General features: G+C 39.7%; 1 protein-coding gene, 1 long non-coding RNA gene and 1 pseudogene across 3 annotated transcripts in view; 2 read left to right on the top strand and 1 right to left on the bottom strand.

The window, feature by feature from the left end:
* The first annotated feature begins 1,809 nt into the window (after positions 1-1,809).
* On the top strand, positions 1,810-25,795 carry LOC144364772 (uncharacterized). The gene is made up of 5 exons (XR_013436341.1): positions 1,810-2,050; positions 2,304-2,467; positions 16,017-16,202; positions 16,740-16,994; positions 24,741-25,795. It is a non-coding gene; the product is annotated as an uncharacterized LOC144364772 (long non-coding RNA).
* Positions 4,180-5,054, top strand: LOC101972435 (germ cell-less protein-like 1; annotated as a pseudogene).
* The window catches only part of Pmp22 (peripheral myelin protein 22), a 30,538-nt gene continuing 11,788 nt past the window's right edge, over positions 7,981-26,730 (bottom strand). For both annotated transcript variants that reach the window (XM_005338858.4, XM_040269563.2), the window contains 2 exons: positions 16,789-16,929; positions 7,981-9,314 (listed from right to left, as the gene is read on the bottom strand). In XM_005338858.4, coding sequence (XP_005338915.1) covers positions 9,151-9,314; positions 16,789-16,929 — 305 coding nt within the window. In that variant the 3' untranslated portion in view covers positions 7,981-9,150. The remainder of the gene's footprint in view (positions 9,315-16,788; positions 16,930-26,730) is intronic.

A 26,730-nucleotide genomic window follows, 5' to 3' on the forward strand; every position in this document is an offset into this window, starting at 1 on the left:
GCATTCATTCTTGGATAAATCTTGAAGACTCTCATTTTTTGCTCATTTTTTTTCTCCTTGTTCTTCAGTTTATGTGCCATTTCAGTCCATCTATTTTCAAGTTCACTTATTCTTTCTTCTACTAGTTCATGTTTAACATTAAATACATTTGATGGTTTTTTTTTAAAAAAAAATTTAATTATACTTGCAACAACATAATTTGCATTTATTTTTAAATAAATTCTCTTATTTAAATTCTTTGTTCAATGCAACATTTATCATAATTCCTTTACTTCTTTTTCTTTTAGTTTTTGAACATGATTATAATGCCTGCTTGAAAGTCTTTTTCTGATAAATACAACATTATCATAGATAGCACAGGTCACCCTTATTCACAGTTTTGTTTCTTGCAGTTTGCTACTTACAGTCAACTGAACACTGAAAATATTAAATGAAAAATTAAAAAAATAAATAATTAAGTTTCAAATTAGGTGTCATCGTGAACAGTGAAATAAAATTTTGTACTGTCCTGCTCTGTCCCTCCTGGGAAACAAATAATATCTTTGTTCAGTGCATCCATCCTGTATATGCTACCCACATTTTAGTCATTTAGTAACCATTTTGATTGTTAATTCAATTGTCACAGCATCACAGTACCTGGGTTCAAGTAATCCCTATGTACTAATCCAACTACATCACAATGCCTGTGTCATTCACCTTACTTCATCTCAACCTGTAAGCATATCATCTCATATCATTAAAAGAAGAGTAAATATTGTATCATAAGATATTTTGAGAGAGACTAAATTTACATAATTTTTTGTAGTATATTATTATAAGTTCTCTACTTTAAGTTATTGTTGTTAATGTCATAATATGCCAACTTAAAAATTAAACTTTATATATATATATATATATACATATATATATATATGAAAAGATATACTATAAAGAGAATTCTTTATAGTAGGGGTCTTATAATGCATCACCCAGGATAAGAGGGATCTCTTTATCTGCTTCTTCCTACCTCCCAGTGCATGGGTCATTCTATTCTTTTCCTTTGCATGCCTCACAGTTTTTCCTTTTTAATAGGAAACTGAATATTTTACACTATATATATATATATATATATATATATATATATATATATATATGATAGCAACTTTGGGTTTGGGTTTTCCTACTCATGGATTTATTTTTGTTATTTTCCTGTTTGTTTACTAACTGGCTTGATTATTTTAATGAGTCTATTTCCTCCTTACAGACCACTGATAGCATTTCTCAGGCAGAGCTTTGGTATGTTCATAGTCACCCAGGATGATAGTGATTTTTGTAGGGTTCCTTTTCTCTCTTTCCCTGACTACTCATCAGTTATTAAATTCTGCTTATTGCAGAGTTGCTCAACTGTTTTCAACAATGCTGTGGGTAATAAATAGCTCTACCAACAAATCCAACCAAATTCTGACTCCTTTCAAATTATAGTTTCTGCAGTGTATGATTGTAGTTTAGACCCCAGGAGACCTCCTGCTTGTTCGATTTTAATTCAGACCCCAGGAGACAATTTCTATGGCTTGTATTATTCCCTGGTTCTCTCTTGCCAAGCAGCATGCCTAGAGTCAGCCTGTATCTTGGATTTCCTTCCCATTGTCTTTCACCATAACCTCCACTATCCTTGCAGAGTGCCTTAGACCTTGAACTTCTTCCCTCTGTTTAAATGAAGTCAGTTCCTTTGAAAGAGATTAGGAGCTAGCTGTTATGTCACCTATGTTTTTTCACTCAGGCGAAATCTGAGCCAAAGTTTAATGGGGGTGGGGAAAATAGCAAGCTTCTCTCAGGCACCCTGACTCTATTCGCTGCACACTTGGACAGGGGTGGGCGGCTGGTCTGGTTATCAGGTTATCTCTCCTGATTGAAATCCTCACCTCATAAACAGGGCAAGAGTAATCAGTGCTCCCATATCCTTAGTACAATGCACCCAAAGTACAGCCTCCATTCCAAAAATGGGGTTTAGACAGAAAAAGGAAGTGGCCGCCTCTCAAGTGCACTCATGGGGGCTTAGCCTCAGCAATAGGTAGGTAAGGGCAGAATGAAAAATGCTGAGTCCAGCTCCCCCTGGGAAGAAAGCCCTTTGGCTAGGAGCTGGGGATAGGGAGCCCTGGGTCACTGGCTGGAACGGCTGGATGGAGTTTCTATCACACTGAACTGGGAGGGAAGAAGGAGAGTAATCTTGATTCAAATAGCACCAAATTTCACAGGTGTTCTGGCACAGTTGTTTCTGTGTTTGCTGGTTTTATTTATTTTGTTTTGTGTATTTATTTATCTAGGTACCAGGGACTGGACCCAAGGGCACTAAGCCACATCCTCAGCCTTTTATTTATTTTATTTTTGAGTCGCTAAGTTGCTTAGGGTCTTACTAAGTTTCTGAGGCTGAATTTTGAACTTGCAATCAATCCTTCCACCTCTGCCTCCTGAGTGGCTGGGATTATGGGTAAGTACTTGTTGTGCTCAGTGGTATTTGCTATGTAAAATTTTTAAAAATTTTATTTTTATTTTTTAGTTTGTTCTAATTAGTTATGCATGACAGTAGAATGCATTTTGACACATCGGACATAAATGGAGCACAACTTCTCATTCCTCTGGCTGCAGAGTCATACCGGTGGTGTAGTCATACATGTATATAGGATAATAATGTCTGTCTTATTCCACCATCCTTCCCACCCTCACACCCCCTCCCTTCCCCTCACTCCCCTCTGCCCAATCCAAAGTTCTTTCATTCTTCCTACACCAACCCCTTATGAATCAGAGAAAACATTCAGCCTTTGGTTTAGGGGGATTGGCTTATTTCCTTTAGCATGATATTCTCCAGCTCCTGTAATTACCTGTAAATGCCATAATTGCATTCTTTAAGGTGGAGTAATAGTCCAGTGTGAATATGTACTACATTTTCTTTATCCATTCATCTGTTGAAGGGCATCTAGGTTGGTTCCATAGTTTATCTATTGTGATTTGTTGCTATTTGTCCTTAGGAATGTTATCAGAGAATTTAAATAGTCTTTTTCTTTTTTTTTCTCTGTTTTTGTTTAGTTTTGTTTTGTGTGTGTGTGTGTGTGTGTGTGTGTGTGTGTGTATTTAGTAATTTGTTTTTTAAAGTTTCCACCAGTTTCACTGGGCCATGGATGGGTGGGTGTTCATCTGTAATGCAGGATATTCTCTCTGGCCTCTTTTTTTTTCCTCAATTAATTTAGAGCCAGTGGTGAAGGAGAGAACAGCCCTAGATGACCAATCTGGTGCCAGGTTCTGCTCAGGGCAAATATTGCAAATATGTCCTGTAGCTCAGTAAATAGCTGAGAAAACTGGAGAACTTGCTATGATGTGAATACAATTTGAGTGTGTCTCTGGTGCCGCCCTGTTGGGGAGGCAAAGCTTCAAGTGGTACGGCCTGGTGGGAGGTGGTTGTTATTGGGGATGCTACGCTCAGGAGAGATCAATGCTGGTCTGTCTCAAAGACTAAATTAGCTCTAAAGAGAGTAGGTTTTAATACAAGTTCACCTCACACATTTGGCCCTTTCTACACGTGACCGTTTCCCTTTCTGCTTCTCTGCCACGATAGGAAGCAACCAAGGAGGCCCTTACCAGCCCTTCTGGGCCACCTGATCCTGGACTTTCAGCTTCCCAAACTGGAAGCTAAAATACATCTCTTTTCCTTAAAATATGTAGCCTCAGTTATTTTGTTTTCGCAACAGAAAACAGACTAGGAGATGACTACATAATACACACAGAACCATTGCCAGGAGCCTAAGCACCCAACAGCCTGCACTTTGTTATGAAAGCAGGGTTGGGGGCGCGGGAGCAGGTGGCCCTGCCCTCATCCAAGGCAGGATCCAGGATGGAAGCTTGTAGTGTGAGGGGTTGGGGCTGCTAGTGAGAAAGTGGTGGTGTAGGCACCTGGGTGTAGACAGGCCCCTACAGGAAGCCCTTTCCTCTGGGATTCTTGAAGCCTGTTCCAAGAAGTAGCAGGGAGCCATGTCCCAGGGGCTCCCTGAGCAGCCCAGTGGTGTGCCCCCCCTCGGCCAGCCTAAGCCCAGCAGAAAGCGGAGCAGAAGGGTCTTTTGCCTCTGTCACTTTGGATAGATGAGGATAAGAGGAAGATGACAGACAACAGGGGCTCCTCCATATCCTTCGAGGTGAAAATAAAATAACACATCCAAATATATTTATCAAACATTATTTTTGAATGGTGAAAATGGTGATCTATGTTCCAGGACTGGGGGATGCTACAAAATATATGTCAATTAGGCTACTTTTCTAGTATGTTCAGTGGTCCTTGGAAAGAATCCACTGAATATGATGGAACTTGGAGATTCCTGAGCAGAATATTGATATAGAAGCACTGAAGTTTGCCTTTGGATTACTATATAGGGAGGATGCCTTAAGAAAGCCCAGTTGAGTTATTCCCATTTTGGAAGCAGCTTGTATGCTGCAGTTGGATGGTTTAATACCCTTGCAGTGAGACAATGAAGGAAGCAATTAATGTGAAAATTGTGGCTATTACACATCAGCAGGGACTTATGGATAAGATTCTATAAAGAAAAAGTGCCATGAAAAATCTTCTAAACAATTTGATGACTCAACAGAATGTTAAAGTTTTTGAAGAGCTGGGTATCAACACCATGAAACAGCTCACTGGTTCATCAAACTTACTTGGGATGCCAGTAGACGTGGATGTACATATAGCTCTAAAATAAGCCTTCTTGGAAAACGTCTTTAAGACAGCTTTTGACAGAAACAGATGTCTGGTTTTCCAGGCAGAGAAAATATTTGAAGGCACTAAACTTCCTTGAAACTGAAAAAGGAGAGCCATTTGCATCAGTGTTCAGACTTCTAAGGTTACTGTGATTATCAGTGATCTGGCTTCTGCAAAGGTTATTGAATGAGATTCTCTAGAACCTTCAGAATAACCATCTTCTGTCCGTAAAAGACAAGACAGTGAAGTGAGATTATGTTTGGCTTCTTTTGATAGTAGTAGGAAACTAAAATGTAGTAGAGCAACTGATTTTCAAATACTTAACACTTGAAAAGGATCCAGAGCAACTGGTAATGAACTTGGACAGCAGGCTTCTGATGCTCCCTTTATATATCCGCAGTAAGTTCTCTTGTATATTGCCAGAAAAAAGAACTGAAACTAATCATTACCCAGGAAAATTAACAAACAAACAAACAAACAAACAACTGAGGATCCTAATCAGTTGGAAACAGTGGCATTTAGAAAACTTTTTAGGCCAGCTTTAACTTAATGGCCCTGCTGATATTCACTCCTAAGGTGGCCATATCAAAAGCCCTATGTCCTGTACAGAAAATACAGACTATAGTTCCTAGTCTTGTTGTAGTTCTGTGCATATGTGAAAAAGCATTTTAAAGCCAAGAAAGTATCTGACAAACATGTGTGTTATAAAGATGTCACCTCATGCTTTAATTAAGTGTTAGTAAAGAATTGCTGTGGGTAAATTTCATCTCTTTTTGCTACCAAATATAGATTTAATTTTTAGCTTAAAATTTGATGCTGCCTAATGTTGGTGAACTTCATTTATCCATCTTTAAACTTATTTTTATTTTTGCTAAAACAATCTAAAGAAATAATTTGAATGGCCAATTACAAATACTCTTTGACCTTAAAGCTAATTTTTTTTCAACTGCTCCTTTTGATTCCTCCATAATAGTCTAATTCCTTTTCAATCTCTATAGGTGTTTAATTATCAAATACTATTTTTGTGGTTTGAGGAGATAAAGCTTAGGAATGTTTTTTTAAAAAATAAGTATTTTCATGATTCTTTTTTAAAATATAATTTAGCTTTCCTAGAATTTTTAACAATAACAAAAAGCACTTCAGACCTTCAAATGAACTCAAGAGGGGAAAATCAGCTTCAATCTGACTATATTCTTTTGCCTTATATTGTTTTGTCTTTGACATTCTGTATACATTTATCGTTAGGTTATGAATCATTTATGTTCCAGATATTACAGTTTTAAAAGTTTTAATCATCTCTGATGTTTACAATTATTTATGTTCAAATTTTCATTGGGAATCCTGTTTCATACTTAAGCTCAGGACTTTAACCTCTGAATTGAATGTCTTTGAGTCATACATACCAATAGAAATTTCATAGAAAATGTAAATAAGGTTAGAGGATCTAATGTAGAAGCTGATAAGAACATTAATGTAGAAATAGAACTTATTTTTGTCAAAAACGAGATGTACACACGTTGTGATTTATATAGGTTGGCTTCTTGCGTTTATTGGTGTTTTGAAAATAGCTAATGTTCATTTTCTTTCAAAAGTAAGTACCTTAGTGGTTAACGGGTATTTTAGTATGCTTTTAAACATGGATATCATTTTTATGTATCTGTGCAAATAATAAAGGCCCATTTGGAAAAAGGAAAATGATGCATAATGGCATTTAGCATTCTATGTTTAGTTTCTTGGTGATATTTGCCATAACGGATTGTTTGCTACCTCTCAGAAACTAGACCACACTTAGACTAGGCTATAGTAGACAGGTTCCCAGGGGGGTGAAACTGTCTCAGGATGGGAGATCGTATCAGTCATGTCCAAGAGCACTGAGCACAGATAAGTTATTTCTACTCAAGTGTTTTTATTTGAACACTCCTTTGTTCTTGGTGGACCCCAAGAGTTACATGCAGAAAGTCAGGTGTATATATATAAAGTGGAGTTGGTGCAGTTTTTCTGGAGACTAAGCTGGCAATATCTACTAAATTAAAAAAAAATCCTTTTGCCTTGGCAACATCTTTATCAGGAATGTAACACTTGGACATACTTCAAAAATTCACCAATATTCGTTTATAAGGGTGTTCATTGAAACATTTTGATAATAATATAAAACAGGACACAACCAAAGTGCCTATCACTGGGAGCTGGTAAGGAAAGATTTGTGTAGTAAAATATTCTATAGAATTTTAAAAGAATGAGTTGAGGGTTCATTAAAAAAGAAAAAGGTATATGTCAATATAGAATGATTTCCAATTTTTATCAGAAAAGATGTAGAACGGTGTGAGCAGTATGATCATTTTTGTATAATTTTTTAAAGTATTTACATGGATGCATATGTATTGGACATTGTTTTTTTTTTCCTTTAAGAAATGATATTTTATGACCTTTGATATTTTATGGCCTTTGGCAAGACAATATGAGGTAGGAAATAGGCTTCAGATTTTATTCTCTGTAGAATTGTTAGAATGCTATATTCCTATTTGCAAATTACATCTTAAAAGTGCAACAGGGTAACCCAAGTGGGGAGATGTGGAGGACTTTTTTGCTTTAGTTTGAGACAGGATCTTGATCAGTTGCTCAGAGCCTCACTAAATTGCCGAGGCTGGCATTGATCTTTCCATCCTCCTGCATTGGCCCCAGGATTGACTGGGATTACAGGCCTGTGCTCCCTGGGCTACCTGTTAGGACAATAAAAGTTGACCAAAAAAATTGTGAGATTCAGCCCCCAAACCTGGAGCCAGATGATGTGGTTGCCTTTTTCCTATCTCAGCATGGTGTTAGGAGCTCAGTTGGCACTGACTAATGTTTTAATCCAGAAGTCTGGCCCCAGGTGGCCATAATTCAGACCTTTCATGGTATCCTACCTCAACATTAGGGATCTGAGCACAGATATATTGGGCCAGTTCTTTTTACGCCTCTGTGTTCCCCATGCAGGTCATCAGAAAACAGAGCACAGAAAGAGGGCAGAATAAAATGGAATTCAGACCATTTACAGCCTTCATCTCAGCTATAGTTCCCAGCTCTTCAATTAGCAGGCATTTGCACAGACATCTGAAGGCATCACGTGCTTCCCTTAGCCTATAAGACAGCTGTGATCATGGTGCTTAACACCACACTACAACCCCAGACACCATCTCAACCTTGAAGCTCTTTAGCCCACCCTGACGTGTATCTTGTTCCCATATGTAGGCCCCACAAAAACCAAGAGAGATCAGTGAGTTACTCTGATGTTTATTTTAATGCTTCTTAGTCCACACAGTTGGTATAAAATCAGAAAAAGCAGAGCAAAAAAAAAAAATAATAATAAAGGTCTGGAGTCTTAGCATCAGAAGGGCACCGTATATACATCTACAGTTGGTGGCCAATACGAATCATTGCCAGACAGTCCTTGGAGGCATAGAACACTCTAGACCCAGCCAAGCCCTGGGAATTCAAAGTCCCAAAGGTCTAGACATTTGTCCTGATGCTCCGACCGTAAGAAAAAAATGTGGGAGAGATGAAGACTTTTCAGATTTATTAATTATAGTAATGCCAGCAACCTAGCTAGGTACAAAAGCGGTTATAAACCATTTATATTACACAGAATTTTTTCAGGTCTCCATTTCTATTTTATGTCATAAAATTGTTAATTGAATTTCCAGTGAGTCGTTTAGATGATTAGTGATCATAAGGAATGGTAAATCCATAGCACCATTTCACAGGTCTGTTGTCACTGATTTCTCATTTATGCAGGCCACCAAGGTACTCCACCAGCAAGGGCAAGTATTCCAAAGCCACAGGCCGCATTTTGGCCAAGGGTTCCGGTCTGGGGCATTTGGTCTGTGCATGCTTAGAGCTTCACACAGAGGTTTAGGCAGTGAATGTTTCTGTTAAATGCACTGGGACACCCACAATATAAGGGCTTGGGGGCATTTGGGGCTCAAGCCCCACCCTTTGGCTTTCCGTGAGGTGGAGTGGGAGGGAGGTATCTTCTTTCAGATGAAAGGGAAGGGGCCAGATGTGAGTTACTTGATTTCTGGGCAAAACAAAAGATTGAAAACCAACAACAAAAATACTGCGCTCGATTATACGGTTAGGGTGTAAAGTTCCTTAGCTACTTTAAGGTTCAACACGAGGCTGATGGTCAACATAAAAAGCAAACAATACTATGTACATATATGTAAAAAGTGTTATAAATAGGTTTTATAAACCATAGATATTATATACATCTTTGATCAACAGCAATCCCGCCCCCCCTGTCAACTGTTTTCTGTTTGGTTTGGCTTGAGTTTGGGTTCTTTTGGCTAGCTTTTTATTTTATATTTTATTTTATTTTTCCTGTTTTCTGGTTTCCTTCCTCCCTTCCCTGTGTACGCTCAGAGCCTCAGACGGACTGTCAGGGCACATCATTCGCGTTTCCGTAAGATCACGTAGATGACTCCGCTGAGAAGAGCCAGCGGGAAAGCCACCCAGGCCAGGATGTAGGCAAAGCCGTAGGAGTAGTCAGAGTTCAGATGCCACTCGTAGTGCCTCACTGTGTAGATGGCCGCTGCACTCATCACGCACAGCCCTGGGAAAGAGGGACAGGCAGGTGAAGGAGAGTTTATGCTGGGACAACCCCTCTCCACCACCACCCCCCAACCCTGTGCAGGGAGACCATTTCTAACCCTGGAAGGAATCTGCTCCCAGGTTCAGAATCCAGAGGAGACAGCTGGATGAGATGGGAAAGAGCAAAACAGACTTATTCTCTGGTTCTAATCCAGGCTACTGAGGTCATGAAGGTCCTCTGCATATTTTCTATCTCATTTCTTTTTTTCTTTCACCGTTGTCAACTCCCAGGCCACAAGTGAACATGAGGGTTGCAAGAGAAACCTAAATGTCCCTTTCCAAGGGTGAATGGCCTGGAGGTTCCCAGAAATCTGTGAACCACCCGACAGTGGCATGATCTGAAGCCAATGGAAGGGAAATGACATGGTACCATTACTGGTGTCATGGCACGGCAAAGGCATTAATTTTCTTCAGACCTTTGGAGTCTACAGTCTCCTTAGCAGGGTTGCCCCATGAATGTGAGCTGGCTATGGTTACGGGCACTGCTGGGCAGACAAAGAAGAAGAAAAGGAGGTGAGGAGGAAATGAGGAAGGAGAAGACAATACAGGTGAGAAGCCATGTTACAAAGGGAGAAGATGATCAAGGACCAGCTCCATTTCACTTGGTGGCCCCAAGATTGGGCCTGTAGCCCAAACACAGATAAAAGGGCCAGTCAGGCCCTTTTTAAAAGGTAGCTCAGGCCAGCCCTCCTTGGCCTACCAATGCAGTTCTTTGGTATGGGAAGAAAGCCTCCACCTCTGGCCCCGGGCAGCAATCAGGATCAAACCCAGTGGTCCATGCCCACATGACAGGCAGCATCCCTCTGCAGGGAGGGGGTCTGGTGACATCAACGCCCCAGCCTGGAGCCGCACAAAGGCTCAACTGTTTCCTCCTGAAAACAGGGTCTTTGAGAAGCTCTGAGTGACTGTATTATAAATCCAGTATTCGTGTGGAATTCATGTGGTTCCAAAGCTCCCAAGGCCCCAGACCACCTACATCTAACCTCACTGCTATTTGGGCTACCATCTTACTGGACACTGCAACTTTGTTTAAACAAAGTGCAGAAGTGGGACTGTGTCACATTAACCATCCTGATAAGATTGCTGTTCTGCAGTTCAGAGGGGGGAAAAAATGCCCACACAAATTGACCCCCAGAAGGAGAGCCACACAATAGTCTTAAAAACTATTGTGGGATTGGGTCCAGGGCTGCCTGCTATGTACAGAAAGTTCAGGAAATTGCAAAGATGTATGTCAGATGGGTACTATAGCTGGTGGATTGCTAGTCAAGGAAAAGAGCAGTTTTGATTTGTGTTAAGGTCCAAGATCCTCAATTGTTTTGCTCTAATGCTCCCTGGCCCACCTCTACAAAGTGTTCATCCTTGTGTTCAAGAAATGATGAGGGCTGGGGAGGTAGCTCAGTAGTAGAACACTTGCCTCGTATGCACAAGGCCCTGGGTTTGATTCCCAGCACCAGGGGAAAAAAGAAAACATGGAAGTTGTCTCTTGAGTTATATGTGACTTACCTAACAAAAGCAGTTCTATAAGGAGGAAGGTATTAACAGAGAGCAAAAGGGCAAGAAAGTTGCTTATCTTGTGCATAGGGCTTCTGCATGGGGAATTACACCAGCCACTGGCATGAAAAAGTGCCTTGGTAGCCACATGGATTAGCTATGGACCAAAATCACTGACAGAGAAAAATATCAGGTTCTGTCCTTAAACAAGAGGGACAGAGAGAGGCAGGATGCCCAAGTGTAGCAACTAACTAGATGATTCAGTTTTTACCCTTCACCCTAATAGGAAGGAGTGAATCTAAGCTCAATTTCAATAAGCAATAAGCTTAGACACTTTCAAAGCCAATATGAAAATGCACAATTAGCGTTGTTAGGAGGAGATTGATGTTTAAGAGGATCTATTACTACTATTTCAAGGCTCTCTGCCCATTAGCAATAGATGAGTGTTCTGAAACAAAAACGGAATAAAACATGGACTCTGGCTGGGTACCCTCTGTCTGCAACCCTGGGTAATTAATGTCAGACAATAGTCATCCCCTGAGCCATACATTCCTCCTAATAAGTGATGTGACTCCCTGCTTTTCCAGCAACCAGTAGGTGGAGATGTGTCATCAAGGTCCCCAGGGACAAAAGAGGTGTCACAGATGAGCAACCTGTACATTGGCAGTGACTGGGACTCCTTAGGAGGGTCCCCAAGTCTGGGGACACAGGGCAGCTTTATGTGGCAGGACAAAGATCCTATTCAAATAGCATAAAAGTACTGGGCATTCAGCTCACAAGAGTCTCTACCTGTTTATGGCTGGCTGGCTCTGCAACAGCCACTTGAACATTCTCTATTAGGTCCTTTGGAAGAGAAGAAAGGTCTCAAGTCCCTTCAGCACACACAGACTTTGGAAAGAAGCCACCATGGAGATGAATATGGAGAAAACAACTAAGATAATTCTCCATACTTCCTTAGCATTTCCATTGCCCTGGGTCCAGTAAATGTGTAACGAGTGCCTACTGTATGCAGGCACTGTCCTAGATGCTAAGAATATCAAGATAAATGAGGTGAAGCCCTTACTTTAGGGGTATCTGTTCAGAAGACAGATATATCCATACATCCTTATGATATAATTTTAGAAGGAGAGAAATGTGCCAGATGCCCTGAGAGTACAGGTGGGCATGGAGTCCCCACTGTGGCACTGGAGGAGCCTCAGAAGGAGATGGTAATTGAGTTGGCCCTAAAGGATGTATAAGAGGTGGCCAGGTGAAGAGAGGTGGGAAGGGAATTCTAGGCAGAATTCCACTATTTAGCAAGAGTGAGGCTGAGAAGACAGAAACTATCAGCAGATGAGGATAACAGTATCCCATGTGAGGGAGGCTGGAGAGCTCACTGAGGGCCTCAGTGGCATGTTCAGGGAAACCCTGGAGGGAACATTCAGCATAGGAGAAATATGATCAGATGCATGTTTTAGAAAGATGACTCTAGCAGCAATGCAAAAATGGGTGTGGGGCAGGGACAAGGCAGATGGCCAGAAGGTACATTGAGGAAGCTTTTGCATGTTTGCCATGCTGTTCATGAGTAAAGAGCAAAGTACCTAGAGGGGTGCAGTATCTATGGGGGATGATGCAATGGCTTCACTCAGGAGTGGCCTGAATCTGGGTTGAGGGAGAGACAAGAGTTGAGCAGGACCATCCAGTGCATGAGCAAAGGCAGGTGGGAACAAAGGAATATTTTGGAAGCCCAAGGAATACAATTTCAAGGAGCGAATATTCAATATGGAATGTAATGGAGTGACCCTATATTAAAGACTTTACAGTATAAATACTTTACAGTATATTTTGATGACTCCTGCAGAGGCAGCTACAGAAACTAGAGTGAAGTTGACTAAGAAAGATAAGACCACCTGGTATTGGTGTGATGATGCTCTATCACTGAGCCACATCCCAGTCCAAATGCTCAATGTTCTATCAATCTGTCTACAATAAAAGAAACAAAATAGATGGAAAAGGTGAGACTCACTCCAGAGTCAAGTTCTGCCATCTTCTTTGTTTTTCTTAATCATAGTGATTACATATTTAATCTGAGTCAGATTCTGCCATATAAATACAGTTATCCAATCATCAAATTGTTACTCTCCTGTTACTATGTGCCCTGTGTGGTGCTAGTCTGTGGATCTAATTTTCTCTCTAGGTCCTGTATCTTATGTGAATTTCTTGATTTGTTTTTTTTTCACCATCTCATGTAATCCAACCCAACAGAGAAAAGGCAAGGATAATTACTATCTAGGAATAGGTGACTATAGGTTCTGAAAAGAAGAAAAACTACAAATATCACATATAGGATCAGGATACTCCTTCTCTATAAAAAGGGATTTAGAAGAATCTATAGCTTATGAATGGGATTAACTATCTGTGCGAAGATGTCCTAGAAGACCACATGCTATACCCATAGTTCTCAAACCTGGGGGCACATCTGAGTCACTCAGGGAATGGCCACACCCCAGAGCTATTGAATGAAAGTCTCCAAGGATGTGCATTGGTGTTGTTTGTTTGTTTCTTTGTCTTTTTTTTTTTTAAGTACCCCCAGCTGATTCCAATGTGCAGCTCTGATTGAAAAGCACTGAATCGGAAGGAGCTGCCTTTTGGTGTGCCTTCAGAAAGCACACACCTAAGAAATATGGAATCCAGGAAGATAGGTCTTAACTGTGAGGCTTGTGGCTCAGTGCAAACTAGAGAGGTGGTGATGTGGAAAACCAGGGAGACTGCTAACCCCACAAGAGCTGTCATCTAGAAGAGGGCAGAGAGGACTTCTAATCAGAAACCAGCCCCAGAAGCCCACCCACCTGCCACCTGCCTCTCCTGCAAGAGCGAGTGTAGTGTCCATAAAGATCACAGTGGGCCCTTCAAAGGGAAGCTATGCACATAATCCAGTCTCTTGAGAAACTCAGCAGAGTTCCTGGGAGTTTCCACTTAAAATGCCTCAGTGCTCTGAAGAGTCATCTGCCCTGCATGGAATCTACAGATTGTGGTAGGCGTGCTCTTAGATTTTGTCTCCCGTGATCATAAGACTCCTTTTTTTCTTTCCTCCCTCCCTCCCTCATTCCTTTTGTTCTCTTTCTCTCTCCTTATCCTTCTTCTCTTCCCTCCCTGCTGATTGTTTTAGCTTTTCTGACTTCTTCCTTGATTTCAAGCCATCATTCTCCAAGTTTGCACTAGTTCTTAACTCCAGCTATCCTACCCCTAATTTTCTCTCCTGTTACTATTTTCTTTTTTCCTTCCAGTACTGGGGATTGGACTAAGGGGTCTGCCACTGAGCAACATCCCCAGCCTTTTTAAAAAAATTTGAGACACAGTCTAGCTAAGTTGACCTTATAATCCCTCCTACTTCACCCTCCCCCTACTGTATCTGGCTCCAATTACTAACTTCTTAATAGGCCACGAGTTGGGGAACAACCTGACAAGGTTGACTTAGAATTGTCACAGCCTCAAGTAGATTCCCTAACTCTTAGTTCTCAGCTTTGGTGGGAAGACCCTAGAGCCATTTCAAATGCACATTCTAAGCATCCTTGGTTCCTAGGAGGCCAATATTCAGGTCATTTTGACTGGAGTTGGCAAGCAGGCACAGAACCTTCTTCAGATTTAAAAATTATAACTGCTATTTTAGTTTGATATTGCTTGCTTCAGATAACTTCCCACTTAAATGTGGACCACTCAACCGACAAACATAACTGAAAATTAGGTCTTGTGAGAGATAAGCAGCTAGATTGGAAGGGGATAAAGAAGAGACAAATCATGTGCTTTTAAATTCAGAGATATTTATGGCAGAGTTCTGAAACTCTTGCACTGAGTTCAGAGGGGGGAAGCAAAGCCGTGAAGCAAGGGTGGATTAGTAAAGTACTTTGGAAGACTGTAAAATCTCCAGACCTCAGAGTTGTTCAGCTGAACAGAAATACTTTAGCCCGCAGCGCAGTGACATGTGAAGGGTTCTTATCTCTGGACTTTTTGTTCTGGCCTAGCAGGATGTTGCTAAAAAGACACTGTTAGAGGGTTTAAAGTGGAAATATCTCAGTGCAAAGAATAAAGGTGGAAGTTCTGCCTATTCTGAGAAGCACTTCCACAGTAACTTAGTCCTCAGTTCAGTATTTTTTATTTGAAGAGTTCTGCTGGTGCCAGCTCTTATTCATCACAGACGCTTAGAAACTTTGGAATAATAAATGGTGCAGATGAATTGACTTTGCACCAGAAGTCAGTTTTTTAAAAAAAGATAATAAAAAGGCAGCGATTATGCCTTTGATTTTACGTTTCTGATAATTTGGGGTGGAAGAGGTACCTAACTAGAGGGGTATGGGAGGGGTTGTAACACTCGGCAGTCCCTGCAATGAGTGGGGTGACCTTCATGTACCCTTTCTTAGGTTCAGTTTATTCATCAGCGAAACAATAAGCTTCCATAAATTAAATTAAAAATAATAAAATGAAACTTCTGGTTCCTAAGTGTATTTTAATTGATACTGAGCTACAGATGCAATAGGTATGATCATTTCATTTGATATCCAGCTATGTCATCAGTGAGAAAAAAAAAAATGAAACCCTAGAAGGCATTAAACAGTTTTCTATATTATGTCTGGAAACAGACTCTTTGCTTTACATATACCTAGAAATGGTATCACATTGCAAAATTAGCCATTTCACAAAGCTGGTGATACTTGAGGAGTTGGCTTGGTACAATAAAACCAGGGCCAACAACAAAACAGTGTTTGGCTTTAAAATCCTGAGATCCTGAGTATTGAAATGTATTGAAGTGTTTGGTGAAAGGAGGGGGGCTTTTCAGTTTACTTTCTTGGGACTCTCTGGCTTCTAGGAAAGGTCATCGCATTCAACCTCAGGCTGTCTTTCTGTACCACCCTTTATGAGGCCTCACGTCTGCTGGTTAAACCACCAAGCCCATGTGCGCAGTTTCCAACCCTCCAGTCACTACTGAGCACAGGGTGACGAGAGAGCACCACGGGCTTTCTGACCATCAATAAAAACATGAGATGATTCGTCCTTTGCCTACGTAGAAAGTCATAAGTGAGTTAATCTCACAGCACCCAGACCTACTCTGGTAAATATGAAGGTCATGATTTATGAACTGGGACTATAGGATCTACCATGATATCTGCCTCTTTTATTTCTCTCCAATGCCCTGCAGACTCACTCCACTGGCAGTCAGCAGACGGAAAATAAGTCAATTGGAAGCGAGATGCTGGCCAGAATCTAGAGAAAATGTTGGAAGATGCCTCCACCTACAAAAGAAGCTTCTGTATACTGTGAAATAAGTGAATAACCTATTGACGACCATAAAGGGAGGAGAAGAAGGGGCAACTGCTATTTGAAGGTCCCATATTTAAACGATGGCATATTACATAGGGTTGCCCAAATGAAGACATGATAAGATGACAAGAAAAGAAATCAAAGTCTAGTGAAATCTAAGAACTGGAGAATAGAGGGTCAAAATGTGTCTGCATAATTTCATCCCTACTTACAGGTAGAAGACACATACCTGAGAGCTACCTTGCCAGTACTCAGCACATCAGGGCCATTTTCTGCACTGATGCAGAGATGATTTCTTAGAGTCTGATATCATCTACAGAAAGCAGCCCTCGAGACTGGGCTTGGCTCTACTATTACCCTCCCTATTGACCTTGGATGATGTGTCCAGATTGTAGCTTCTGGCTTGGTTGGGGAACTTCCTTCCAGAGCCACTAAGTCTTTTCAGGAGCACCTCAATCCATAGAGAAATGGGGGGTTCCCAAGTTCAAGGATACATATACACATACACAAACACACAAACACACACACACACACACACACACACACTGAACTTTATGATAATGCATTCAATGTTCAGACTCATGAATATCCATCATTCCAGGGCTACATGCTTGGACAGGCCCCGCTTCTACATGGACTTTACAACTTACCAGCAAGAATTTGGAAGACTCCAGTGATGTAAAACCGGCCTCCCTTGGTGAGGGTGAAGAGCTGGCAGAAGAACAGGAACAAGGACAGAACGCTGAAGATGACGGACAGGATCATGGTGGCCTGGACGGATTGCAGCCATTCTGGGGGAAGAAATACTTGGTTAGAAAAGGTGGACATGGCCAGAAAGAGGAGGACCTGCCATGAGGTATGTGACCCTGACTGCTCTTAGCAGAACTCAGACAATTTACTTTTGCACTTTAAAAAGACCTTCTTCATTTCATAGTTTTCTTTGGGAGAATATATATATATATATATATATATATATATATATATATTTTTTTTTTTTTTTTTCTTCTCCTTGTTTAACTTTGGACATTGTAGGGAAGGGCCATAAGAAAACTACAGTCTTGTTACTCGGAGTTAAAATCAATTTAAAACATACTGAATTTCCTTCCAGTGTTTCTGCCAAGTGTGTTACTGAGATATACAGATTATCACTGACTTATAACGACTCAACTTGTACTTTTTCGACATTATAATAGTGCAAAATTGATATACATTCAGTAAAATCTATACTTCTGATTTTGAATTTGGATCTTTTTCCTGGACTGGCAGTACACAGTTTGGTCCCTCCTTCACAATGCTGACAGGGGCCTCGAGCCACAGCTCCAAGTCAACCATCCAATCGTGAGCAGAAACAACCAACCAGTCTACAGTATTGCTAAACTGTGATGTTCTGAAGGTTAGGTATATTAAAAGCATTTTTGATGTATAATATTTTCAGCTCATGATGGGCTTATTGGGACATAACCTCATCATAAGTCAAGAAACATCTGCTTGTACATGTGTTAGAGGGCCTGAGCCCTACCCAATCATGGAATTCTTGCTTTCAGGGATCTTAAAGGGCTTATAGGAACCCCTAAAATGTTTCCCAAAAAGATGAGTTTAAACCACTGTTCACAATATCAGCATCTCCCAGAGAGGTCGTGGGGATGGTTGTTAGAGCCCAAACTAATTTTGTAGAAAGTTGAAAGAAATAATCCTGAAGATGACGGCTAGACTTTATATAGGGACAGAAACCTACTTGCTCGGCACAGCTGCATCTTTTTCTTGGGCAATGTTGATCATGGTTTTTAGCCTCAGCCCAGAGCACTTTGTGCCCAGTCAGATCACCAGATAGGTTCATGGGTTACATATCCTCATCTTTGTTGAACTCCCAACCTTTAATCAAACCTCTAAGCTTCCAGCTGAAATTCAAACAAGAAAATAGGTTCCCCCTGTGGTCTCTCCATTTCACAGTTTGCTGCAAATTAATGTCATTTCAGGAGGGAAGGGAGACAAGGAAATAACCTTAGTTCACAATAGCGGGAAGCTCATGGTATCCACCTAGATGGGCTGCATTAGGTCTTGCCCACCCTGGGTGGGAACTGGGTCAGGCCTTGCTCCTAATGGAAAAGATGATCTGAAGGAGGCAGGGTTTTATCTTCCCAGCTAATTGCAATGGTTTAAAAATGCATCCAGAAGTGCTTAAAACAATATTCAAAGCTAAGTAATCTAGATGGTTTATACAGGTTGTGCATCCCTGACCCCAAAATCCAAAATGCAAAAATGCTCTAAAACACAAGACTCTTTGAGCCAACATGATACCACAAGAGGAAAATTCTACACTGTGAAACTTTGTTTACTTCACAAAATTATTTATTTCATGCACAAACTTATTAAAGATATTATATAAAAATTACCTCAGACTATGTGTAAGATATATAATGAAATACATGAATTTGGTGTTTAGACTAGGGTTCCATTCACTAGATATCTCATTGTATATATGCAAGTACTCCAAAAATCTAAAAAAAAAAAAAAATCCTATCTGAAATAGTTTTGGTCCCATGTACTTCAGATAAGGGATACTAAACCTGTAATTATAATTAAATACAATTAAACCTGTTTTGAGCTCCAGTAGAATTTTAAAGAATTTTAAAGATGCTGATTAGGCTTCACATAAGATTTTTTTTTCCCCCCAGACTCAGACTAGAAGCATTTTAGAGTTAGAAGAAATCTGAGATCAACTAATCCAGCTCCTTTGCACTGAGAGAAATTTCCGGAGATGTTTTTGATGAGCCTAATTGCCACAGCCAAATCTGGGAGGCCCTTGGTTCCAATCTAGTACTCTCTCCCTCCAGTGTAAGAAACATATGCGTTCTCTCTCTCTCTCTCTCTCTCTCTCTCTCTCTCTCTCTCTCTCTCTCTCTCTCTCTCTCTCTCTTCTCTCCCTCTCTCTTCCCTTCTCTCCCTCTGTCTCTTTAGGTCAATTAAGACAAGAAGATGATATCTAATGGGTTGTGAGAGCCATCCTGATTTCATTTTAATGTAGCCTTAATCAAATGTTTATCTTTATCTAGCATCATGGTTCTTCCGGATAAGCACTATGCAGGAAAACTAATGTTGCCATAATATCATTTAAAAAATGTTATCTAGCACTCTGTTAGAAGCAGCTAAAAAGCTCAAAGTAATCTGAAACCCAAATCTGAAACGAAAACAGTGTGATTCACTCTGGCTGGGAAATGTCATGAAGGGCAAGCCTGGTGGAGAGGACAGTCTGGATCTCAGGATTTTTATTTTCCCTTCCCTTTCATCATCAGCATAAGCTATTACTGAGTCTCACAGAGAAAGAAAACTTAAAATCTTTATGTTAAATGTACACTAATAAGAAAAGTACCATAGATTTAATAATGTACCTAAGTCCTTGTTGAAACCTCTTTTGCCAATGCTTTGAACTCTAGTCTTCACCCAATTACAAACAAGTGATCTTTCCCTAAGCTGTTGCCCAGATAAGACTGGAATTAAGGAACCAAGGATGTTTTTATTCAATGAGCTTTTGTTGAATGTCTACTATCTTGGGCCAAGTCCACTGGTTGGCTCTCGGGGTACAAAGAAGGCAGTTTTCAACCATAAGCACAATAAATAAACATATAAATTAACATAGTAACTCCAACTATATCATCAGTTATAATATATGTGAAATAGATTCAACTTACTCATAAGAAAAGCAATATCACTTTGGATTTAAATCATTCTAGTCGTTTTCTGGTCTGAGAGATACACCTAAACAAATGGTAGTTGGCAACAAAACTATTTTAAAAAGAATCCCAGGCAAATGTTATCAAAAAGAAAGCAGATAAAGTAAAGATAACATCTGGAAAAAAGCAGAATTTAAGTTGAAAAAAATAACCAGAGAAATGATTCACAGATTTAGTTTACTTGATCTAAGATTGAAGAAATAATAACATACATACACATATAACAACCAGGCCTAGAAAAAATAGAAAGCAAAAAATTAAATATGAGAAGACATTGAGAAAACTGCAGAGAGGAAGATTTTAGCTCCTCCTTCAGGAAATAAATCAGAAGACTGAAAATAAGGAAGCTTCTGGATTATTCGTATAATAAGATCAGCAATTTCAATCCAATAGATATACAGAAAATTTGTGTCCAAATGACAAAGACTATAAATTATTTTCAAACACACATGGGACAATCTTACAAACTGACTATGTATTAGGCAACAAAAATAGCTCTCCAATCTCAAAAAAAAAAAAGCAGAAATGATTTAGGCACAACATATAACTAAAGGAATTTAGAAAATAAAAACACTAAAACTTGTAAAGATACCAATTTTATCCAATCTAGATGCCATTCTAATCAATATCCCAACTGGAATTTGATGAAGTGATTCAAAACTTCATCTAAAAGTCAATGAGCAATAAGAACCAAGAAAATTTCTGAACCAAGTACAAAAATAACAACTAAAACACAAACAACAACAACAAATGAAAAAAATCACAAAAACATACCCAAGGAGATAGCATGTGACCTACCAGATATCAGACATATCTATGTCGTGTCTATTATTTTGTATGATATATATTGAATATATAAAAAATTAACAAAATTATATCTTCATTGTAAGTAATTATTAAATTAATTCATATATTTTTATTTGTATTATCTGATCAAGTCTGAGCAATTCAAACAATGTAGTATTAGTCATGAAAGAAAACAGAATGGGACAGAATGATGATTGGGGAAGTATACATATAAATTCATTATGCAATAAACATAGCCTACAAATCATTAAGGAAAAAATACTACAGACAGTAAGTGATATTGGTTAGCCATTTGTGAAAATAAAATCGGATCTCTGCCTCATATTTAGAAAGTAAAGTTTTTAATGAAAAATTAAAAAGCCGTAAGATGTGTGATTGGCAAAGGGAAAATATGAATAGACAGGAAACATTAAAAGGTGCTCAACCTCACCAGGAACCAAAAGCAAACAAAACAAACAAACAAAACAAAACAAAACAACAAAAAAAAAACAAATGAAATCTATGAAGAATGTGATACCAATTTTTTATTCATCGGATTGTCAAAATTTTAAAAAAATTGATTATATCAACAGAGTAAATGTGTTATTAAGTACCTACATAGGGATAATAATAATAATAACATAATAATCCTTTTGTAATTAGAAATTTGGCAGGATATATATAAAATTCCCAATGCTTATAGCATAATGAGTCAACACCTTAATCACTACATTAAATACAGAAATGTTCGAATAAGTACATTCACGGTAGTATATCATTCTTATCAGGGAAAATATATTACAGTATATCTCCATGATATGGAATATTTTGCCACACTTAAAAATAAATCATGGTCTGGAAAATGAAGAGCCTTTGAAAAATTACAATATAATCAAAACAGTAAGGTGTATGTACACACAGTATATCGTTATGTCAGTACACACCAAAATCTATATATATGAATACATACATCTGTATACATGCTCATTTCCAAGAAAAAAGAAACAAAGGTATATCAAACTAATATCCCTGAGTCCCCCAGGAACTGCAATTGGAATAAAGAAGAGTTTGGTCAAGAAAACTTTCTAATTGATCTATGTCCTTTGATGTATTTTTAATAGGGAATATATTTTCATACAATATAGTCAGTCCTCCATGTACCTATAGCTCCACATATTAGATAAAAAAATGCAGATTGAAAATATTTGAAAACAAAATTGTGTTTGTACTGAACATAGACATCCATTTGCCATTACTCCCTAAATAATGGAGTGTAAGAACTACTTAATAGTATTTATGTTAGGTATTATAAACAATCTAATGATTATTTAAAGTACACATAGGTTATTTGCAAATACTACCTTGTTTTATATAAGAGGCTTGAGCATCTGAGGCTTTTTGTATGGAAGAATCCGAGAACAAAAACAACTATGAGTAGTATTTGAAAAGTTAAAACCAGGGCTGGGGTTGTAGCTCAGCAGTAGAGCACTTGCCTAGCACGTGCGAGGCCCTGGGTTCGATCCTCAGCACCACATATAAATAAATAAATAAATAAATAAATTAAAGGTATTGTGTCCAATTACAACTAAAAAATAAATTTTAAAAAAGTTAAAACCAATTTAAAAGATGATAAGTTAAAAAAGATGTGCAATCAGTAATAATATTTAGGCTTTCGAATTAAATATTCCTGGGATTCCTGGGCAGGGTTGAATTCCCACATACACAAAGAAAAGGGACTTCTTTCATCGAATGCCATCCATCAGAAGCTTCCAATGAACATCTTAACCTAGGAACATCTTCCCGTGTACTTCAAGTCATTACTAGATTATTTATAATATCTCATACAATTTAAATACTATTAAATAGTTCTTACACTCCATCGTGTAGGGAGTAAGGGCAAATGTATGTCCATGTTCAGTCAGTACAAACATAATTTTGTTTTCAAATATTTTCAATCTGCATTTTTTTTATCAGAACATGTGGGGCTATGGCTACGTGGAAGACTGACTGTATTGTACGGGCAGCAAAGGAAAACAGAGCCAAGCCCATTCCATCCCTGAAGGCTAGCTCAAGACTCAAGAGCTCTGTTGTCATTGTTCAAAGGGAAGCCTGCAAGGCCCTGAGGAGATTCCTAAGCTCAAATGACATTGCTCCCCAGCCAGAATCATTCTTCAGAACTGGAATGGACAGATGACCAGGGAGGTGGTAATGGAGAGCAGATATCACACACTCCGGAAAGGACAGGTGTTTGATCCCATCTGAGAAGAGGATGTGTAAAGCCAGACTCTACCCAGAAGACGTGTGCATGTACTGTGGTTAGAAAAGCGCAGGGAACAGCTCTGTTGCCTGGTTCTGCTGACCACCAGCTTAACTTGCCACTTACCTATTTTTGATCTTGATTCCTTTTCACCAACTTGAGGTACTAACATACAAACATTCAGAGGGTTGTTGTGATTATCAAACAAAAGAGTTGCTATAAGATTTCTCTTAAAGGATAGAGCAGGGCTAGGAGTGTAGCTCAGTAACAGAGTGCTTGTCTAGCTTGCATGAGACCCTGGCTTCCATGCTATCCTTCCATCTTCATCCCCATCATTGCAAAAAAAGAAAAAAAATATGTGCAAAATAGCTCCATTAAGGCCAATACTGAAGGGTAGTGTAAATAAGCATTTATGAATCATTAGGAAGTTCAGTTTCTGGCACATCTCCATCTGGGGAAGATGTGCCAAGCAATGTCATAATAGGGACACAGTATTTCACTTAAGCCAGATTATTAGTGCACCTACCAGAACTCTAATAAGTGTTTTGATACAACTTTGATAGCAATTCATATATACTCTCCAGATATCAGTACAGATGAGCAAACTCTCTGTAAAGAGTCAGTTGGCAAACATTTCAGATTTTGGAGGTCACAGGATTTCTGTAGCAACTTTGCAACTCTGCCGGCCTTTGTAGGACAAAATCAGCCATAGCCAGTATGTAAATCAAAGGGCATGGCCCATTCATCCAAAAAAAACCTTATTTACAAAATCAAGTAGTGGGCTACATTTGGACTGCAGGCTATAGTTTGCCAACCTGTGCTACAGCAAGACAACTCAGATATACAGAAAATGGTTGTTAGAGTTGAGAGAAATTAGATGTAAGGGAGAAAGTTGTTAATTGTGAATCCCTTTTACATAGTCAAACCCAATATAACGCCAGTCTCAAGGAGCAAACCCATGGATTTCTACACAAGCTCTTGTGCTGGGATACTCTATCCCACACAAAATGCAAGTCTGCAATTATTTAACATAGTCCATGTCGAGCACCTGCTGTCATTCTCTAGGCCTCACTCAGTGTGACAGGAATTTGTGGAACTGACAGTGCAGTATTCTAAGCCAATCTCCAACCTCGGTGTTGAGCACTAGAATTAAAAAGCCCTGCAGATCCCTGCAGACCTAGTGTTCCAAAGAGAGCATCAGGTACAGGGGCTGCTGGCAGCATTCTGATGCAGGCTGTGGCTGGACACTCACCAGCTGATAAGGGGAAGCCCGAGTTGCACAGTGACCAAAGTTCCCTTCAAGGTCAGATTCTTGCCACAGGAGCAGTTGAGCAATGAAGGAAATACACGTGCCCCCTCAGCTGTATTCTTAACTCGGGCCTACAATCTAGTGGGCCAAGGGCTCAGAAAACGTGAATTGTTCATCTGCACCTTACGTCATCAGCATGGTCAGCAGCCCTTTCTTACACCTGCTCCATCTCTACTCCCACTTCAGGAAACTCACAAAACTTTGTCTGACTCAAGAGAACAGGCTGTAGTGAAAGTGAAAGGAAGGATGATTGCAAGACACAGCATAAACTGGGAGGCCACGAGAAAGAGGTGTGAATCACAAAAGCAAACATGAATAACTCCCCTTTGTATAGTGCTGCACTGTTTTAAAATGCACATGAACCACCCCCAAGACCAAGACCCCTACCCCCAAACCTCCCAACCTACTACCATCACCAAAATCACCATTTTCCCTATTTCTCAGGATGAACATCATTCTAGAAATAGATGAGTTTCCAAGAGGCCCCCACCCTAAACAATGTGACCTTTGCCTTTACAGCTTACCCACCAGCTTGGCATGCCTGGAACCCAGTGTGGGTCCTGCCCCAGCGTTCAACAGACCAGCTGGTAACTATGAAATGGGGCTCAGCTCTCAGGCTTATCTTTGCCTGTGAGCCATGAAGAAATCAAATCAAATGGAAAAGCTACCCCTTGTTCCCAGAGCTCACAAAGACAATGAAGATCGCATGAGAGGCTCTTTCAACAGGTAATTATGAGCAGCGCATTAGCTACAATGGACATATATGGCTGGTGACTAATAAACACAAACCACTCAGTAGCTGAAAAGAAGCTTCATGTCAAGGTATTCCGGTTCAACTTGATACAGATTGAACATCGCTAATCTGAAAATCCAAAATGCTCCAAAATCTGAAACTTTTTGACTATCAACATGATACCACAAGTGGAAAATTCTACACCTGGCCAAATTTGACAGATTGCAGTCGCCATGCAGGTGCACTGAAAATATTAAATAAAATTACTTTTAGGCTATGTATATAAGATGAATATGAAACATAAATGAATTTCATGTTTAGAATTGAATACCTACTATCCTAAAGATATCTCATTGTGTACAAATATTCTAAAATCTGAAGGAAAAAAAATCAAAATCTGAAACACTTCTGGTCCTAAGCATCAACCTGTACAATTATTCAATTAAATGCACTCCTAATTAAGAGGCTCGGTGGCACACAAACTAGTTTCTTAGTCTAGTTTAGTGATTTGATACCCACATTCCTGTTCTGCTAACTAGTTCTTAGACTTGAAAAGGGAGTAACATGTAGCCCTGTGGTAGCAGAGTTTATCAGAGAATAGAAAGCTAAACTATAGAATCAGGAAAATCTGGGTAGGTTGTGCTTCTCAAACAATTGCTCTTAGAAGACTTATCCCATTAGTTGATATAAAAAGGGGGTTATCAGGTACATGATCAAATATATTAACCTTTCTTTGGACATTCACAGTGTACAATGTTTATTAAAGGTTATGAGAAGTCTTGCCATTAAAAAAAAATAAAATAAAAAATAAAGCCTGCTGGTGTGCAAGCCTATAATCTCAGCAACTCGGGAGGCTGAGGTAGGAGGATCACAAGTTCTAGCCCACGCTAGCAATTTAGCAAGACTCTGCCTCAAAATAAAAAGTAAAATAGGGCTGGGGATGTAGCTCATTGATAGAGTGTCCCTGGGTTAAGCCAGGGTACTATGGGGTGGGCAGGTGAGAGGATGGGGAGGACCCACGTAACTTTTGAAATTTCCTGTTTTCATGTTTATTTTACATGATTCACTGGGGAACCATTTCTCTTTAAAAACAGCCCAAGTACAAACACAGAATTTGGCCACAGTAGTGAACTACAGAGGGAAAGGGCACCTGTAAGTGCCTAATTGTGAGCTGCACAAGTGGAGAATGGAGAGGAGATACTTGGGTTGCTGTGAAGATCTTTGGGGTTTGAAAGAAATTCTCTGTATGAAAAAAAAAAATCAGAGACACCCCCCTGCCCCCGCTGCCCCGCCCAAGGCATACAGAAAGGCGGAGCATCCTGGAAATCTAGAGTGAAAAACGAGACAATCCCTACTGCAGTCACAGGAAGCCACCAGCTCTTCCCTAAGCCCAAAGCCCTTGCCTCCTGAAATTCTACCCAATTTCCAAGGCCCTGGTAGAAGAGCAACCAGTGATGTGGGAGGAACACCTTGAGAAGATGGCCTGCGATTGATTCTACCCAATTTCCAATTTCCCTGTTGGATCTTCCTATGCCACAATTGTATCCCAAATATGCACAGGGGCCCTGAAACAGTGCAAGAAAGGGCCCCTGACTCCAACTCCTACCTCAACTCCCACTCTACTAAGGAAACAAAGTATCTGCCTCAGGATATGCAGCTTGTTAGAGGTAGACCTACTTCATAACACAGGGCTCCTGATGTTTTCCACAACAGCACACGGTGAGTACCAGGCAGCTCAATGATATGCTTGAAATATACTGAATTAAATGATCCAAC

Source organism: Ictidomys tridecemlineatus, chromosome 3 (assembly GCF_052094955.1).
Source record: "Ictidomys tridecemlineatus isolate mIctTri1 chromosome 3, mIctTri1.hap1, whole genome shotgun sequence".
NCBI lineage: Eukaryota > Metazoa > Chordata > Mammalia > Rodentia > Sciuridae > Ictidomys > Ictidomys tridecemlineatus.